The following is a 17,712-nucleotide window of genomic DNA, read 5'->3' as shown; positions in this document are numbered from 1 at the left end:
CTGAAGGTAGTCTCGCTCTTTACTCTATCTTTATAAAACCAGTTTCTTTCAGTTTCTATGTGTTAATTTTCAATTTACAAACTCATTTCCTGAACTGAAAATGATGAAATCAATATTAAAAAAAAATCTCAATAGCTTGCTTTTCTTTAATAAACCAAATAAAAAACACAGCAAAAGCAAAAGTCTTTGGAAGTATTAGAAGTAGCGCAAATATTGTTTGCTAACAAAAAAAAAAAAAAAAAAAAAAATAATAATTTTTTTTTCAAGTTCAAAAAGAATTTGCGAATTAAAAGTAAAAGCGAAAAAGAAAAGTATTTCTAGATTCAGTTTTTTTTAAAAGGTTTAAAAAGTTCTTGTTTAGATTTTATATAAATCATCTTTTTTCATATTACTCAATTTTGATACTTTAAACTATCGGAAATCGGTTTCAAAGATCCTCGAAATATTAGTTTAAAAAAATTATTAATGTTTTTGTTTGTATCTTTTACTTATTTTATCTTTTAAGCGCATGATTCGAGCTGTATATCATTCATTTACTAAAATACGGATCGTATTATTTGTACGACAAAAAACAGTAGGGAAAGTAAATAAACTTTTGTCTGTGGCACCGATTTATGTCTTTAAGTTAAATTTCCTTTTAAAAAGAAAACTGAATCGAAAAGAGTGGAGTAGCGTCGCACGTGTTTACACTGGATTTAAAATTTTATATTTTTAACAAACATTTTTAATGAAATTATTTTTAAAAAATTGCTAATTTTTTTCTGGGAATATCCAGGTATGTTATTTATATAAAATGAATATATTTTTAAAATTATAGTGATTAGGCTGTTAAAAAATATATATTTAAAAGTAGAAAACTTATTTTGAGTATAAAGTATTTATTTGAGATAAGTCTAGTCTATTACGATATCTACCTAGGTAGCCAATATCAGCTTGTGGGAAAATTATCATTGTCACCTTTCTTTTTTTTTTTTTTTTTTTTTGTTTTTGTTTGTTTATTGTGTGTTTTTAGACCTCTTGCCTTTGTTTATTTACTTTGAAACGTTTTTCTGTTCAGTTAGCAAATGTAATAGGTATTTTTTGTAAATTTACCAATCTATTTGTATTTAAGTTTGATTGAAGAATAAAGTGTTAAAAAATAAATAAATTTTACACATAAATAAATACACACAGCTGGCTGAGAGATATTTATAATCTCCTCCTCTGGAAAGCATCTCTCTAAAGAGCGGTTGTGTGAATTTCTTTAGTCTCAAAGGCAAGCTAATGCAACATAGTACCTGGTCTAAAGGCATCCTAAGACTAATCAAACATAAAAATCCTCTCAATTTCTCTGTAGCTTCATATAGAGGTGGTTGTTGGGACTTTTTGTTGTTCCCAGAATAGCCTTTATAATATGAGCCATATGCCTCTCGTATATGTGGTATCTACACATCAGCCAGAGAACAGACTTCCCTTAGGCATGATCTGCAATATTCTTTATGGTTCCTTTTTCCTCCCCTCTGTTGCTAGCTGTTGTCTTGGCACACAGCCCAATGATTTGACTAAGCAATACTTTTTAATCAGACATTACTCTAAGATATTAGAATAGCAATGGGCTGGCTACTTCTGTTGAAACTTTCAATCTTTAGGATTCCAAGCAGGAAATCCAAAAGGCCAGATTCAGGTGATAGGACACTGAAAGCATCTCATTACTTGTTGAAATCCCTATACTATTATACTGATTTACATAACCAACTTTAGAACTCTTGCTTTGTTCATATTCTACTCCCAGATAATCTGTGCTACTCCACAACAGTGTCATATATCAGCATGGTTGGGATCCAGTTGTGAAAAAGTTCATCCATGCTTAGTTGAAGTCTGACTTGTACCACCTGATATCCTCTGACTCTTTGCTGGGGTTACAAAAGAATTATCAGAATCTGGCAGACTGTCACTTCAGTGTCCCAAGAAACCTTCAGCTTTCTATCTGCAAGTTCTTCTAGTTTCCTTTTCTCTTTCTCCTGGTTTTACAGCTTTTCCTCCTGTGTTTGCAGCTTCTCCAAAATCCTCAAATTCTCCTCTACCTTTCTGACATTTCTCTGAAATGTTGTATCAATAGCTGCCATTTTGACAATGTTTCCCTGGAGGCAATATCTCAGGAATTTGATATCTTCCTTTTGGAATCTTGTCCCTGTTTAGTTCACTCCAGATTAGGGTGAAGATGTTATCCTTGCGAATGAAAAAAAGGATGTTGCTCTTTTTAAAAAAAGTCATTTACTTCTATCTTGTAGCTGCTTTCAGTTAGATCTTAAGTTATCCAAGGGGCTGGTACTATTTGACCTTAAAAGATAGGATATCCCCTTGCAACTGAGAAGACCAGATAAATCCTCTTAGTTGCAAGAGGATATCTTATCTTGAAGTTCATCTGTTTAGTGCTAGTGCAAAATTAATGTAAAATATTGGATAAAAAAATGAATCAGCCATAAGCAAACTTAAAAAAATATATTCATAGTTTTTGATGTATGAATATTTCTCCATTTGTTTGTGAAAATCTTAGCAGATAAAACTCCTCTTTCTTGCAGTATCATGAAATAAAATCTCATTATGCACATCATCACTAGAAATAATTAAGCAATAATGCAGAGTGTTCACAGTCAATTGATTGATGTTATATTGATATTTACTTCATCATCTAGACTATCAAGTGTTCATGATGAAATTCTGCTGATTTCAAAATACTAATTTTTATCTTCACAATAGCAATTGCAGCTTGCAAAAGTGTTTTCGAAACTTTTTTCGATGCATAAATCCATTTTTTCTTTATGTTCTCAAGTAAAATCACTTGTTTTCCACTCTTTCTTAAGTGTCTATAACCAGGAAGAATCAGGGCAATCTGAAAAAGTGTAGAAATGTTGTGACTTGACAAAAGGTAACAATCTCTTTTTCAGACACTTCTTGATATAGATATCCACTGTCAAGGTCATTTTTTTGCCAAGTCTCTCAACAACTGCTTTGGTATCTTGAGAATTGAAATCTTGATGTTTCTCACTTTTGCTTTGTTTTGAAATTTTTACCGCTTCCTGTTTTTCTATCAATAGTTTTTCATTGTTTGAAGCATCTGATAATTTATTCTTTGATCATGTAATGTTTACTTCCTATGCTATTGTGAAATGTAAATAAAGCTAGTGGTTTTTTTTTTAAGTAAAATTGTAGGACTTTTTTGTGATTTGAAATCTCTTTGCCAGACATTGAATAATCTTTGTTTACATTTCCCATTAATACCAAAGTAAAAAAAAAGTAAATTGAAAGTGCTGTTGTGAAAATATTTCAATTTGATATTGGCTGCATTTCATTATGGACACTCAAAATTTAAAAAACTACAGCCCAAGTCACAGAAACATATTGTCTTTTAATTGGTGCCTGGCAGTTACCATCATCAGTTAAAAGACAATATGTGTCTCTGTGACTTGGGCTGCCTCCACAACTTATCAATCTTTGATGAATAGTTCAATAAGGGCCAAATTTTCTTAAAAATTGCTCAAATAGACCTTTTTTTTTCTTAGAATTAATTTAGAGACTTAAAATTTTTAGTGTAAGATATATTTACATTTTGTAAATGGTTCCACTTTTCCACGTTTTGACTTTCAAAAAAAAAATTTTTTTTATCAAATTTTTTTTAGATGCTCTAACATAAATGGTTCCAAAAGTTCAATAAAATTACATTTTGTTAAAAATTGTTCTTTTTGATATTATTAAACTTTCATGACTAAAATATTAGAAAATTGTTACATGGCACAAATTTCACCAATTCCTACCAATTTCATTTACTTGACATTTTTGGTGATAAAATATAAAAACACAGAGTTTTGAAATTTATATATTTATTTTTACAACATTTATACATTATAGCTAAGCAGGTTGCTTAATTCAAACAAATTTATAATTTAATTTGATTGTTTAGATGCTACAGCATTCATATTGATGAGAAATATTTATTTAGAATGTCTGTTACAATAAAAAGCATACACCAAAACGAGGGACTGGAGAAGCCCTTTAAAGAAAACCTAGTTGATATTTTTGATCTAGTTTTCTATGGCTCACTCTTTATTGATCGTCGTTATACACCAAATGTTTTCCCATGGTTGGTTAAGCACCTTTTAAGAAATCAAAAAACATTTAAACTTGTCACAGCAAAAGTATCAGCTGTAAAACTTTTAATCATTGATAAATCAAACCCTCTGAATATAATTCAAGAACATTTATTTGACTCCATTTATCGGTTATCTCGCTTGAGAAACTGTGATTTGGATGATTATTTGGCATATGTGACTGGAAAGTCAGACAGTAGTGCTTCTTATTTTCATGTGTTCAAGTGTGATTCAGAAGAAAAGGTTTTGCTTTGTTTTTTTCTTGTTAAATTTATTTGCTCAACCAATTTACTCTTGATTAAAATTCTTAAATTGTTAAACTCTTGGGTTTTATTAGGAACACCTATAAAAACTAACAGAGCATATTTTTCCATTTCAGAAAACACAATTTCTTACATCATTGAAAACACATGTTTTGGGTTTTCACAAACTTCCTTCTCCTGGTCTTGATCAAACATTAAAATCATCTCCCTCAAAAATTAATCATCATCGTACAGTTTCCTCTGGTGCTGTTTTGACATCAGCCTCAGACGCTGTTTTTCAAGATTCAGTCTACTACATTGGAAAAGTTTCTATTTCACAGCCGCAAGCTCCTCCTAAGTTTATTGATGACGTTCTATTACAGTTACACAAAATTCAAAAGTCTGATATTTTATATAAAAAGAGACGATCTGTTACTGGACCAATTTTGGAAAAGACACAGAATCAATCTGGTTTGTCTTTAAAATTCCTGATTTGACCATTTAAGTTTCAAAAGTTTAATTTTTTTGTTACTATCTTTTTTCTTTTTCTTTTGGTTTTTTTAATGTTTAATTTAATCAATACTTTTTAACAGATGAATCTGACTTTGGATTCTCAGATTTGAATCCTTTTCAGTTAATGGCACGACAGAGGTCTGTTAGTTGTGATAGTAAAGATACAGATGATAATATGCTTCCAATTAATTGCAACCAGAATGTCCCATACAATAACACCCTTGCCTTAAACAGCATTCAAAATGAAGTCAAGTCAAGACTAGTTACTCTACAAATTTCAAAGACATCTGTTTCACTTTTCAGTTTGGAATCAAAGGCTTTGCTTCTAGAGAAAAAGATCAAAAGCATTTCATTTTGTACAAAGGTAGCCATTTTTCTAAACATTTATGTAAAGAAGAGGTTGACAACATGGTTTAACTTAACTGGAAATTGAGTTGTTGAAGTAAATATTGTTTAAATAGTGATAACAGAGATGATAAAAATTATCCAGAGGTGTGGTATTTATAAGGGAGTGTAAAATTAAGAAACTTTTTTTTATGATTTTATTTTATTAATAAACTTTTTATGTTGCATTTTTCTTATAGTCAAATTACTTTTTTGGTTAAACATAATTTGTTGAATAAGTTGATTGCACAATATGTTAATTCAAGATCAACACTAATTTTGCTAAATTTCATAAATTCTAAAATTTGCTATTTTAATTTTAGAATGATAATATATATTTTGAATAATATTACTTTACTAAAATAAACGACAATGCATAGGGCAACACTCCAAAAGACATTAAAGAGAACTAACTTTTTTTTTTCAGCATTTTTTAAATGTATGGGTTGGCCCCTCAGTTCACTTAAGTTCCACTTTGATTTCAAACCAACGGGGTAACTAAATTTCTGCTAAAAGCTCTACCAAGAAGAATTTTTTTTTTCAGGAGAAATAAAGTGCTTCTGAAACCAAAAAAAAGCACAATTTGTATGCTAAACTGAGCAGTTTTTCATGTGAGTGTAAGCCAATTTATCTTTCCCTCAAATATTTTGAAAATGTTCTTTCAGTAACTTTATAAAGATACTTTGATTATCTAAAAGGCATTAAAGAGAAAAGATTTCTATTATGACAGATTGAAAATCAATCTTTTATATAAAGCACTTTAAAAGAAGTGAATTTTATTTGAGCCTATAAAACCAAAAACATTTTAACCATTTATGACTCAACATGAATGACTAGTACCAGAATGAAATTTTCTATAAAATCATTTTAATATATTAAATGTCTTAGTTTTCAAGACTTACATTAATGATCCAAAAATTAAACCTAGTTGCAGTTAAATTCTACTAAAAAATCATTTTTTAACTTCATTTTTTAGTTCTACATTCAAAATGGCATGGTACAAATTTTCATTCCAATTATTCAACTATATTTAAATATATCATGTTTTTCAATATGCTATAACTTAGAAACAAGTGGGAGTTATGAAAAATTTTAAGAAAATCTCAGAATGGGATACTTAAATGATAATGACCTGATATTTTAATCTAAATATAAACTGCATCTGAATGGTTATAATCCTAAACGTTCAGAGAAATATATTAATGGAAGTTTTATTTTTGCATTAGGGAGAAGTAAGGAGTGATCACTTTGCTTTTATCTGCAGAGAGAATGGAAATCACGTGTGCTATATTTTCCAAGGAGAATCTGAAATTAAGGTAATTTTATTTTTGTAAGTAAATTCATTTTTGAAGTTTTTTATCTTATCAAAAAGCAGCAATAAACTATTTTCTTTTTAAAGATTTATAAAATACACACAGTTTAAAACAAATTCTAGATGCATGTTGATGTATTAAAAATCTACACCAAAAGCCTGTATTAAAGATCTACGCCATAAGCATATTATATGACAATAAAAATAGATCTTATAAAAGATAAACACATCAAAGATAAGAAATAAACACTAAACATCAAAGATATTCTCCTAGAATAAGTAATCATAATAAGTAATCTTAAAAGATTAAAGGAGACTGTGTTGCAGTAAATTTTATATAGAAATTCTGACAACTTCTGAAAAATGTTAAGTAAGCTATTGCCTATCTTATAGATATATTGCTTCTCTAATAGATATATTGTTTATCTTATAGATATACTGCTTATCTTATAGGTAGATATATTGATGAAGTCAATGAAGCAAGCATTTGTTGAAGCACTTGAGGCTTCAGCACATTTGACCTTATGTGAGATATGTCCTCTGCAAATCTTTCACAGTTTATGTGCAAAACTTGAAGGTAATATATTGAAAAGTCAAATCATATCCATTTCATAAAAAGCAGCATGTAGTAGATTTCTTGTAGCCACTATCTAAGATTTTAATGAAACTTTCACCAGTTGAATATATCAGTAAATTATGAAAATTATGAAAATTATGAAAATTTGAGTTTTTGTTTCCTTACAATCTTGAGGTATGATATTTAGAAGTTTACTAGAAATGAACTTTTAGCAGAATAAGTTTGAGTAAATTTTGAAGTTAATGATAAGAACTAAAGAAAATGTTGTACTCAACATGATAAGTAGTAAAGAAAATGTTTTGAACCTCTTTTTAGAGACTAAGGTTTCAAAGGGCTTTTTCATTCTATTTTCAATATAATCAGTTTTAAAATTATTTAACAACTCTTTAAAGAAGTTTGAAAGCAAAATTTCATTTTCTGAATTACTAAAAAAAATACAGTTGCTATAAAGTACATACAGCTTTTTATTTGTTATTTTTTTGTGAAAAAAGGTTGTGTTAAATGAAAGACATTTCATTTCTAGACTCAGTTTAATGCTAAATTTTCTGTTAACAGAAAAAAATATTTTTAGTTTGCTAGTTTTTGTTACAAAATGCATTACAGAGCACCCCATTCACTCACAGGGGCTTTTGCCATGATTGGTTGCAAGAAAATACCTTTCAACAATAAAATCATAAACTCGTGGTGCAAAAAAAGTATATATATGTTATAAATGAATTTATGTGCAGCATTATGAATATTATACAGTAACTCAGATATTCTAATATTGTATCAATCCTGTAAAACACTACAGAAGGACTCATACTAGCTTCTGAGTTGTTCTAACACAAGTTTGCAACAAAAATGAGCAAAAACATTGTTTTTAGCAAAACTCATGTTGACTTAATGTAAAAAAAAAAAAAAAACAAATTTAAAAAAAAGTATTTATTGAAAGATTTTTCTGATATACCATATATACTATGTATAAGTCAAGACATTTAGCTGTTTAAAGTATATTAAAAAATTTAAGAAAACAAATTTATAAATCTGTAGAAAATACACCTTGATTTATACATCTTTTATAAAATATTCAACTACTCTTTCCAGTTAAAAAATAGGAAATCAATTTACAAAACCGGTCAACTTGTACATCAATATAATCTTGCAATACTGAACTAATATGAACTGATTTAAATTTTCTCCAGGTTAAATTTTCTACTGGGAATTGTTTAGAAAAAGAGAGTGTGCAATTAAGGTTCTCATCATCACAAAATAATTTTGGCTTTCTTATAATCACATTCCAAATGAGCTTTTTACGCACAGTTAAGAATATTTTTGATGTAGCTGACAAAATTTTGAATTACTGTTCTACTTTTTAAAGAACTGTCCTTTAAAATACAAGTAAACAATTTTAACAATATTTTTTAAACTTCAATCATTGATTACAGCAATAGTTCTAAAAAAAAATCTCTTTAAATGGAATCAAATTGTTACTATAACACATAAGGAAAAGTTTATACATAACTCAACTACCTGAAAATGAATAAGATATGTTGCTTTGTATGTATTTTCATTTTTATGTAAAAATATGGCCTTCCAAAACATAAGACAACTTTGTATGCTGCTTTTTTCTACTTGCAAAAAAAGTAATTATGTGTTCATTTTTCCAGTCATTGTTATATTATCAGCAGTGATATTGACTTGAGATCACAGTTTTGAGATATTTTGGTATAAGAGCTTTGTAATATTAGGAATTTCTTTCTTAGAATTAATTTTTTTGAATATAGGTCTTTTATAATGGCAGGAAACAAGTAAAATGTGTTATCTTGATTATAAGAAAGGAGTTAAACAAAAAAAAATTACCACCAAGTACTCCATTATAATCGAAAAATTAGGCAATTAAAAGAAGGCAATCTTTTAGAAGCAGAGCATCAAGGTGGTAACCACACAAAACATGTTGATTTACTGACAAATACTATTTATCATGTCAAAAAGAATCCTTTAAACAACACTAATGATACTGCTTAAAACCTAAAACTTTAAGTGTCCAAAAATAAATTTGCAGACAGTTACAACTTTCAGCACTTCTGAGCTTCAGAGCAGCAAAAAAGCCTTTCATTTTTTCAAAGAATGGAAAAGCTAGAGTTGAATTAACAAAAGCTTATAGAAACTGGACTATTAATGATTGAAAAAGAATATTGGGAGCTGGGAATTTGAAGATACATAGACCTAAAGGTAAATATTTTAGATCCTAAATGGTTTAGCATTACTTTTCTGGTTTTAGTGGAATGGACCTATCTATTGAATAAATAGCATTATGGATCAATAATAATGCTATTTATTTGATGGATATAAATGTTAATAATAATATGCCTCTTCTATTGATGTTTTAACAAGACAACTACCTGAAAGATATAGGCTCATTAAATAATGGTTCAAAACACATCAAGTTGAGCTAACAAGATGACCAGCTCAATCACCTGATCTTAATCTGATTGAAAATTTATGGCACCAAGTTAGACATGCTCTAGGACAAAAAGCACTGTTAAAAAATGCCAAATAGCTATATAAAGCTATTGAAGTCATGTGGAATGAGATCACACAAGAAAAAATTAAGAAACTTGTTAGGTCTATGCCAAAAAGAGGTTTCATGGTCCAAAAAAAGAGTAAAAAATTCCATTAATAATTTAGTAATCTCTTTAGTAGTTATAAAGTGTTGGAGTTCTGCAGTTTCAGTTCTTTTCATAAAAATGGATGTAATTTTTTGTTTACAAAATTACATGAAAACTAAATTTATAAAATTTTATACAATCATGAACTCATGCTCAAAAAAGAAATTACTTTAAGGAAAATGATAAGAAAAGATGCTCTTTTACATGAGTCATTAAAAAATTGCTTATGTTTTAGAGGGCGGTGTATTGAAATGTAATAATTATTAAGCTTATTACAATTGTAATAGTTACAATGTTTTGTATTCAACATTCACTAACTACCTAAAAGTGTAAAGTTCAATTTGATTTAAACAGCCAATTTTGTGCTTAACCTTAAAAGCTGTTTTATGAACAGACTTAAAATGATCTTTTATTATTATTATTATTTTTTTTGCTTCATTATTCTACATTTAATTTAGTTTATTATTAATTGTAATAAAATGAATAAATTACAGTAGAATTATTCAAAAAATTACTTGTTACAATATGTTTGCTAGAATAACAAATCTGAATGTTTTTTCCCACTATTACAGGTGCTTCTCAATTGGAGGAAAAAAAGAATATTTTAGAAGATGCCATAAGTCGCATGTCTGAATATGAACAACTACATATAGCAAGTCAAATAAGTGTAAGCATAATGTTACTTTAAGGATTTTTTTTAAGGATTTTAATGTTCTCAATGGCATTCTTAGCAGGCTTATAAAAAACTATATAAAGTGTAAAATTATACTAACATAAAATTACTATAAACTGTATACTATAAAACTATATAAAATAACTACGTAAAGATGTTTTTTATGAGTTATAAATGAGTTATAGATTTAAAAAAATTTTCTTTGCAACAAACAACATGTATTGTGTGAAATGATTGGCAAATGCATTTTTAACAATAATTTACAAATAATGTATATTAATATATTCTGGTTGGGAAATTCTTTTTAAATATAAATGAAGTATGTCCAAAATATTTAAAATTATGATTTAAATGCAAAACCTTTTAAACAAAGCTATCAAATGCTAGTTTATGTAATTCACTTGCAGTACATAAATTATATTATCAAATTTTTTCTTCAAAAAAATTAGTTTTCGTTTGAATATATTTTTTGAGTCATTTCTATTGTTTTGTTTGATATTTTTCAGTATAAATATATACTTCAAAATAGGATGAAAATCCAGCCAGCAAACTTGAGGAGCTTGAAATCAGTGTGAATATTTTCAGAAAAATTATTGACCAAAAACAGCAAGCACACAAACATTCACACAATGTCCAGGTAAAACATTAAATTTCTCCGCTGTTTAAAAATATTATGTAACAGGTTTATGATTACAGCTTTTTATTTTATTTTAGCAACTTCTTGGTGAAAGTTTTCCTGATCGAGATCGTTCAAAATCATCAAATATTTTTGAAAAAGCCAAGAAAACATTTACCTCATCTTTGCAGAATTTTGGGACTAAAAAGGTAGTTTTTGTTTAAGATTAAGAATAAAAAAGCTGAAAATAAATTAATAAAAATAAAATTTAAAAAAGTTATTAAAATAATATATTTTTTCTTTGTGTAGATTCAATTGCTTATTTACTAAGTTTTTTTTTCAGTTTTTTTTTCCCACTGTATTTTCTAAAATAGATGCAAATTTCAATTTATATAGACAGTATCAAAATGTTAGTGAGCTAGGGCTATCCACAAACAGATTACCCTATGTAGATACATTATAAGCTGGAGCATCTTAACATGCACTTTTTCTAATGGTATCTTTTCCTTAAACATTAGTACTGAGATTTCATTGGTAAAAATTTTAATGCTAATAATATTATATATAGTTAGAGTATAAAGTATAGCTGGATGGAACTAAATTTAAAATCATATATATTTTTATTTTACTTTTTTAATCTTTTTATTTAACAATGAAACAAGCTTCTGTTCCTAAATGCCTGAAGAAGACCTTTGTTTATTATGGATAACATAAATTTTGCTACCATGTACTTCGGAAAAGAGAATTTTTTGCTGAGAGAAGTATTCATAATTTTTAATCCTACTTTTAGCCAAATAATGTGTCACTCGGATCACCATTATTGAATCGTCGCAATCAAAGTTCAGAGGACTTAAGTATGCCATTTCGTCGGCAATTTATTCACCCATCTATGAGCTGCCCATCTACCCCAGATTTAGTTGCAAAACATCTAGAGTTTGAATTGAATAAGGAGACAAATACAGTGGAGCAGGGTGTGGTAAAAGAAAAAGCCTGTAATGAAGTAGCAGTCCAACAAAAGAATACTGTTAATAAAAGAAACCTGGTGAAAAGACCATCTTGGAGACAGGTGTTTTGTAGTAAATTATTAGTTTACTGTTTTACTCAAAGCAGTCATTGAATGCAGATGGGGACTAATATTTTCATGCATATAAAGAGTTGGCATTATTTTCTGTGATATTTTTTCTTTTTCAACTAATACTTAGTATTTACAATTTAGGATATATATCACAGTGTTGTTACACCATCTCGTAAAGATTCCTCTACTTCACTGAGTAAGGTTAATTTTTTTGTTATGTATAAATTATTTAAAATTTTTTATCATATTTTTCATTGTTTGTTAAAGTTGTTTTACTATTTACATAGTATTGAAATTTTTATCAAGATTTTTTTGTCACAAACAACAATGAAATGTATCTGAATGAAAACTTTGTGAATTATGTTAGCACCATCATTACATTTCCTTTCAGTTTGTTAAACCCTTTTTTGATTTTAAATATGACATTTTTTTGCTTGTTATCTTTTTTTTTTGACACATGTTTTTTTTTTGACACATGTATGCCAGATATTTAGATATATATGTCTATATAAGTAAAAGATCCATTTCAATTTATTAAAATTAAATGAAAGTGGAAAGTCTCATACATTATTTCTTAACTTTTGGAAGGAAAAAGGATGCCTTTTTATTTGATAAACATTTATGTAGTTCTATGACATTTGTTGAATTTTTCAATTCATTATTAAATGATATTTTTTAAAAAAAGAGTTTTTACCTGTTTTTCACAGAAAAATAGGCTTCAGAAATTTATTGTAGGTAAGTTATTATCAGACTTTTTCCATCAGTAAAGATAATTTTTTTTTTAAAACTTTTTAGTTTTAATATTTTATTTAGCAAGCTTTAACTAATTTGAAAATTTTTTGTGGAAAAATATTTAAAGATTTAAATTCCATTCATTTCTCTTTGTTTTTATTTGTTATAATAAACTTTTTCGTTTCTTTTTTAATTTTCTTCTTATTTCATGTCTTTAAAAGAAAAATGTTTATCTGTTAGTTTTAATGTAAAAAACTATGCTAAAACATTTTTTTAGTTGATCATAATAGGGATAGCAATAATATCATTGAAATAATGATAATATACTAAAAAATTCTGATAAAAAAAATCCAATCAGAGCTTGTTAGATACTAAATGATAATATTTTTAAAAATTATTGTTTAGTAAAGGAGTTATTTAGAAAGTATTCTTCTTTTTGCACAGTGTAAAATGATTATGCTACATAATTTAAATGTATGTAATTTTTTTTTCAGCATCAGGAATTGAAATCAATAGTGATAAAGTGAATTCAAATACTAGAGCCAAGCTGAGATGGTCAAATGCTATTGGAAACCAGATTTTACTTATACGTATGGAGAAAGAAAATAAAACACTAGCTGGCATGTATTTATAATATTCATTTTTAATTATAGTTAGTAGTTAATTAACAAGAAAATAACATTTTAAAAATTTGCATTAAGCAAAAATTTCTGCATCAGAAGAACGTCGTCAAAAGCTTTCATATAAAGAATATGGAAGCTTTACAGGAGTGTCTGCAGTATTTTGGGATGAAGTGTTGGCTCAGAAAAAACCCGGAAAAGTTGATGATCATTCTTTGCTTGAAGCAGTGCGTGGAGGACTACCACGTGCTCGACGTGGAGAAGTGTGGCAGTTTTTGATCAAACAATATACAATACGCTGTCCAGAACGTGTAGAGGAGCAGTATTGGAAAAATGAATCTTATAGAAGCCTTTTAAGATTAAACACTTCTCACCAGCATGCTATTCTTATAGATTTAGGTGAGATTTTTTCTAATTGAAATTATATAAGTTATAAATAATGGTAATTTAAGAAGTTTAGGAAAGATCACAGATACCTGTATCTTTGATAAAAAATCTGTTTTATTTTATTTTACAAAAAATCTAAAAAATTTATTTCAAAATTTAATGCAACTATCCAATGATTCCTAATAAAAATGACTTTTGGAATGAATCTTTTTAAAGTTTGCTGAATTTTAAGTACCTTAATTTGTGTGGATTTAAATTTAGAGCCCAATTTAATGTTTTGTAGATTTTCATGAGTTGCACTAACCTAATGGTTTTATTCTTTAATAAAGATTTGTTTATCAGAAAAAACCCTGTAATAATTATAGGTGCACAAAATCAAATATTTTTTTGATTATATGTTATATATATATATGCTTATTTGTCTTCATTTTTTAAATTTTAGGTCGAACATTTCCTACTCATGAGCATTTTGTTGCTCGACTTGGATCAGGACAGTTGAGTCTATTTAATATTCTAAAAGCTTACTCTATACTTGACAGAGAAGTAGGTTATTGTCAAGGTTTGAGTTTTGTGGCTGGACTATTCCTGATGCATGTAAGTGAGTTTAGAGTCTTTTTCATATTCATTCTTTCTTTGCTTCGTGAAATACTTTAAATAATAATTTTGTATTTCTAAGATGAATGAGGAGGATGCTTACCGATCATTTTGTCATGTAATGTTTGATTTGCAAATCCGTAATCAATATAAGCCTGATATGAATGCTGTTCAGGTAAATGATTATGTAGATATTACTAAAGCAAAAAAATACAAAATTGAGTACCATTAAATGGTGTAATTGTAATTTCTGCATTGAGCAGGAATTTTAATTATTGATTGGCACCTGTTTGCCTTATTTTATGATAACATAATGAATACTTCAAAGTAGCGTATGAATAATATACTCCTGTGAACATTTTAAATTATTCTTAATATTTTTTGAGTTACATTTATAAGGTATATAATATTTATAAGGCATTTAGTAATAGTATGTAAAAAAATTATATGAATAACAATTATTATATGACTAATAATAATTAAAGAGTAGTCATGGAGCAGTGCCAAAGGTCAAGTTCAAAGCTAAGATCAATACAACTAGCCCAGCACACTAAACATTGAGGGGTTTATGAAAAATAAAAGCTAATAAAATACCCATTTAATGTGCCTCTTTGCTACCCTTTTAAGAAGCACAGAAAAAAGCTGCATATTTTCACCCCTTCTATTAATATTGAATAAAAAGAACCAAAAAATGTTTTTATTTTCATGATAATTACCACAGTTTGCTGACTGTTGTTATTTAATATGATAGCAGTAAATTAACTTTTTTTAAATTTGCAACTTTAAACTTGATTATGACAACAAACCAATATGGCATAGCAATATAGATAAAATTATTTTATACTAGACTTTGAAATTAATTAAATGTTTACATACACAATCAAGGAAAAGCTGAATTCAAATGCTTAACTTTAAAAGTTCAAGGCCAAGAAAATGATTAAGCCCAGTGTCCTCAGGGTTAGTACTCAAGATAAAGTTAATACTAAAAGATCAAGATGAAATTCAATGTTTGTAAAAAAAATACTTGACATCACAGGGTCAAGGGCTACACCTCTCATAATAATATGTTAAGGCTTGTAAAAAAAATACTTGACGTCACAGGCTCAAGGGCTAAATCTCTAATAATATGTTAAGGCTTGTAAAAAAAATACTTGACATCACAGGCTCAAGGGCTACATCTTTCATAATAATATGTTAAATGATACTCATAACAAATAATCATATACAAATTGATAATCATATAATCGATACTACAAAATAATGGTATAATTAAAGATAATTATAAAATGATAGTCATGTAATTAATAATTTATAATATGATAGTTATACCATAAGCAATATGAAAAATGATAATCATAGTTAAAAGTATGATGAATATGATGATAACATTTTGAATAAGTATCTTCATGATAGGTAAACGAAGTAAAAGAATCTTGGTGTCTTTTAGCAACAACTCTATCAACTTTCTCGTCTAATTCATGACTATTATCCAACGTTATATGAACACTTAAACCTGAATGACGTTACGCCTACTTTATACGCAGCTCCATGGTTTTTGACATTGTATGCATCACAGTACCCTATTGGTTTTGCTTCAAAAGTAATGGATATGTTATTACTGCAAGGATTGGAAGTCATTTTTAAGGTTAACTAATTATTTAATGCATCAATCAATGTACTTTTTGTAAAGTGTATTATGACTTTTTTTGGTCCCTCAGTTCATTTGTAGCAAAGTACAGCTCACTTGTACCAAAGAACAAGTGAACTGATAGACCAACCCCACATTTTAAAGCAGTCAAACTCATCATCAGAGATAGGAAATAAGAGATATTTTTGGTGGCATACTCGGTGTCATTAATTTAGTTATAAAATCACAAACAGAAAGTTTACATTTCAGATTCAGTTTTTGGAAAAAAAGTTCTATTATTTAAATTGAAGTAAAACTTAACAAGACAATTTTAAGAGCTGATTTTTTTAAGAACTGATTTTTTTAAGAACTGATTTTTTAAGGACTGATTTTTTTTTAACGACTGACTATTAAAGACCATTTTGTTTTAAGGGTCGTTTTGTTTTAATAGACTAACTTTTCTTAAGGACTGATTTTCTTTAAGGACTGATTTTTTTTAAGGACTTTTTATTTGAAAAAAAAAAAATTAAAATGTTAAAACAAAACGATGTAAAATTCCTATTCATAAACCGATGATAGAATTTATATTAAGGTTGCGTTGGTTATGGTTGGTGATTATATCAATGAGATTTTGGAATGCGACAGCTTTGAAACTATTGTTGATTATCTTAAAGTAGCTTTGCCTGAAAAGGTTCCCAGTAATACCGATGATATTTGTAATCGCGTGTTAAATATGAATATTACTTCACAGCTTCATCTTTACGAAGTTGAATACCAACTTTTAGAAGATGAAATGATTGATATTCGTCAAAATAAAGAAAAGTTAGAGAGGCAAAAAGTTGTGCATAAGGAGCTTGAGAGCGAAGTTGCGAGAATGCAAAAAGAACTTTTAAATGCAAATCAAGAGCTTAGCTTATTAAAAACAAAATTTTTAGAAACAAAAAAAGAAAGAAACATGTACAAGAAAAAGCTGAGCGAAGTGACGCATCAACTTTTCTTGCTTCAAGCTAATAATGTAAATAAAACAGACGATTCGACAGCTACCTTTTGCAACGGCGTTTCTCCGATAAAAGACATGAACAAACCGCTCATACTTGTCACAACTGACGAAAGTAACTTAATGTGAACATAAAAGGAGTGCGCATTATCGTGAAAAACGACCGTTACTGTGAATATAAAGAATATTAAGTTGACGAGAAAATTGCGAGAAATTTAAGTTGGTACCAAAAACTGTTCACATAGTTGTTCACTCTTTCTGTTAAAACAACGCTTGAAAAATATCATCAGTATTTTTATTTGTGTTTAATAACAAGCAAAGTAACTTGATATTAACGTTTTTTAATATATTGAGTTTTAAAGTAGAATTTTTAAAGAGATTTATAAAACGTTGTTTAATTTTTTTTAAATGCTTTTTTTAAGATTGTATTTTTTTAATTTTTCTCGTTGCATTTCTAAGTCTTTTTGTTTTTTTAAATCACTACAGTTTAAAGTTGATGCTTGAAGCGTTAGTTTTAGGTTTCCTCTTTAGTAGGAAAACAATGGCAACACAAAATGGCGAGTTTTGCTAAACTTACTTATGCTA

At 27.9% G+C, this 17,712-nt stretch overlaps 1 protein-coding gene across 2 annotated transcripts; it reads left to right on the top strand.

Moving 5' to 3' along the window:
- Positions 1–638: 638 nt before the first annotated feature.
- On the top strand, positions 639–17,578 carry LOC145180762 (TBC1 domain family member 1-like). 2 transcript variants are annotated; one of them, XM_090080633.1, is made up of 17 exons: positions 639–775; positions 3,980–4,370; positions 4,507–4,840; positions 4,963–5,246; positions 6,493–6,582; positions 7,032–7,155; positions 10,379–10,473; positions 11,009–11,116; positions 11,194–11,304; positions 11,886–12,161; positions 12,312–12,366; positions 13,397–13,522; positions 13,604–13,921; positions 14,352–14,503; positions 14,586–14,678; positions 15,951–16,148; positions 16,723–17,578. In XM_090080633.1, the coding sequence occupies exons 2-17, from the start codon at positions 3,981–3,983 to the stop codon at positions 17,254–17,256; spliced, it is 3,288 nt and encodes a 1,095-aa protein (XP_089936759.1). In that variant the 5' UTR covers positions 639–775; position 3,980; the 3' UTR covers positions 17,257–17,578. The 2 variants fall into 2 exon arrangements, with proteins under 2 accessions (XP_089936759.1, XP_089936760.1); XM_090080634.1 differs by having other exon boundaries at positions 641–775; positions 4,987–5,246.
- Positions 17,579–17,712: the final 134 nt, after the last annotated feature.

The sequence above is a fragment of the Hydra viridissima genome, unplaced genomic scaffold (assembly GCF_058129835.1).
Source record: "Hydra viridissima isolate aposymbiotic clone 2 unplaced genomic scaffold, HvirCarnegie_v1 scaffold_2, whole genome shotgun sequence".
Taxonomy (NCBI): domain Eukaryota; kingdom Metazoa; phylum Cnidaria; class Hydrozoa; order Anthoathecata; family Hydridae; genus Hydra; species Hydra viridissima.
This window is presented reverse-complemented; position numbering and strand designations above follow the sequence as displayed.

What these genes read in the sequence shown, in the direction of transcription:
- LOC145180762 (XM_090080633.1), top strand. Translation starts at nt 3,981, where the DNA reads ATGTCTGTTACAATAAAAAGCATACACCAAAACGAGGGACTGGAGAAG. An exon ending in ATATAGCAAGTCAAATAAGT is followed by an intron (nt 10,474 to 11,008) that starts GTAAGCATAATG and finishes ACTTCAAAATAG; the next exon opens with GATGAAAATCCAGCCAGCAA. An exon ending in CTGATATGAATGCTGTTCAG is followed by an intron (nt 14,679 to 15,950) that starts GTAAATGATTAT and finishes GGTGTCTTTTAG; the next exon opens with CAACAACTCTATCAACTTTC.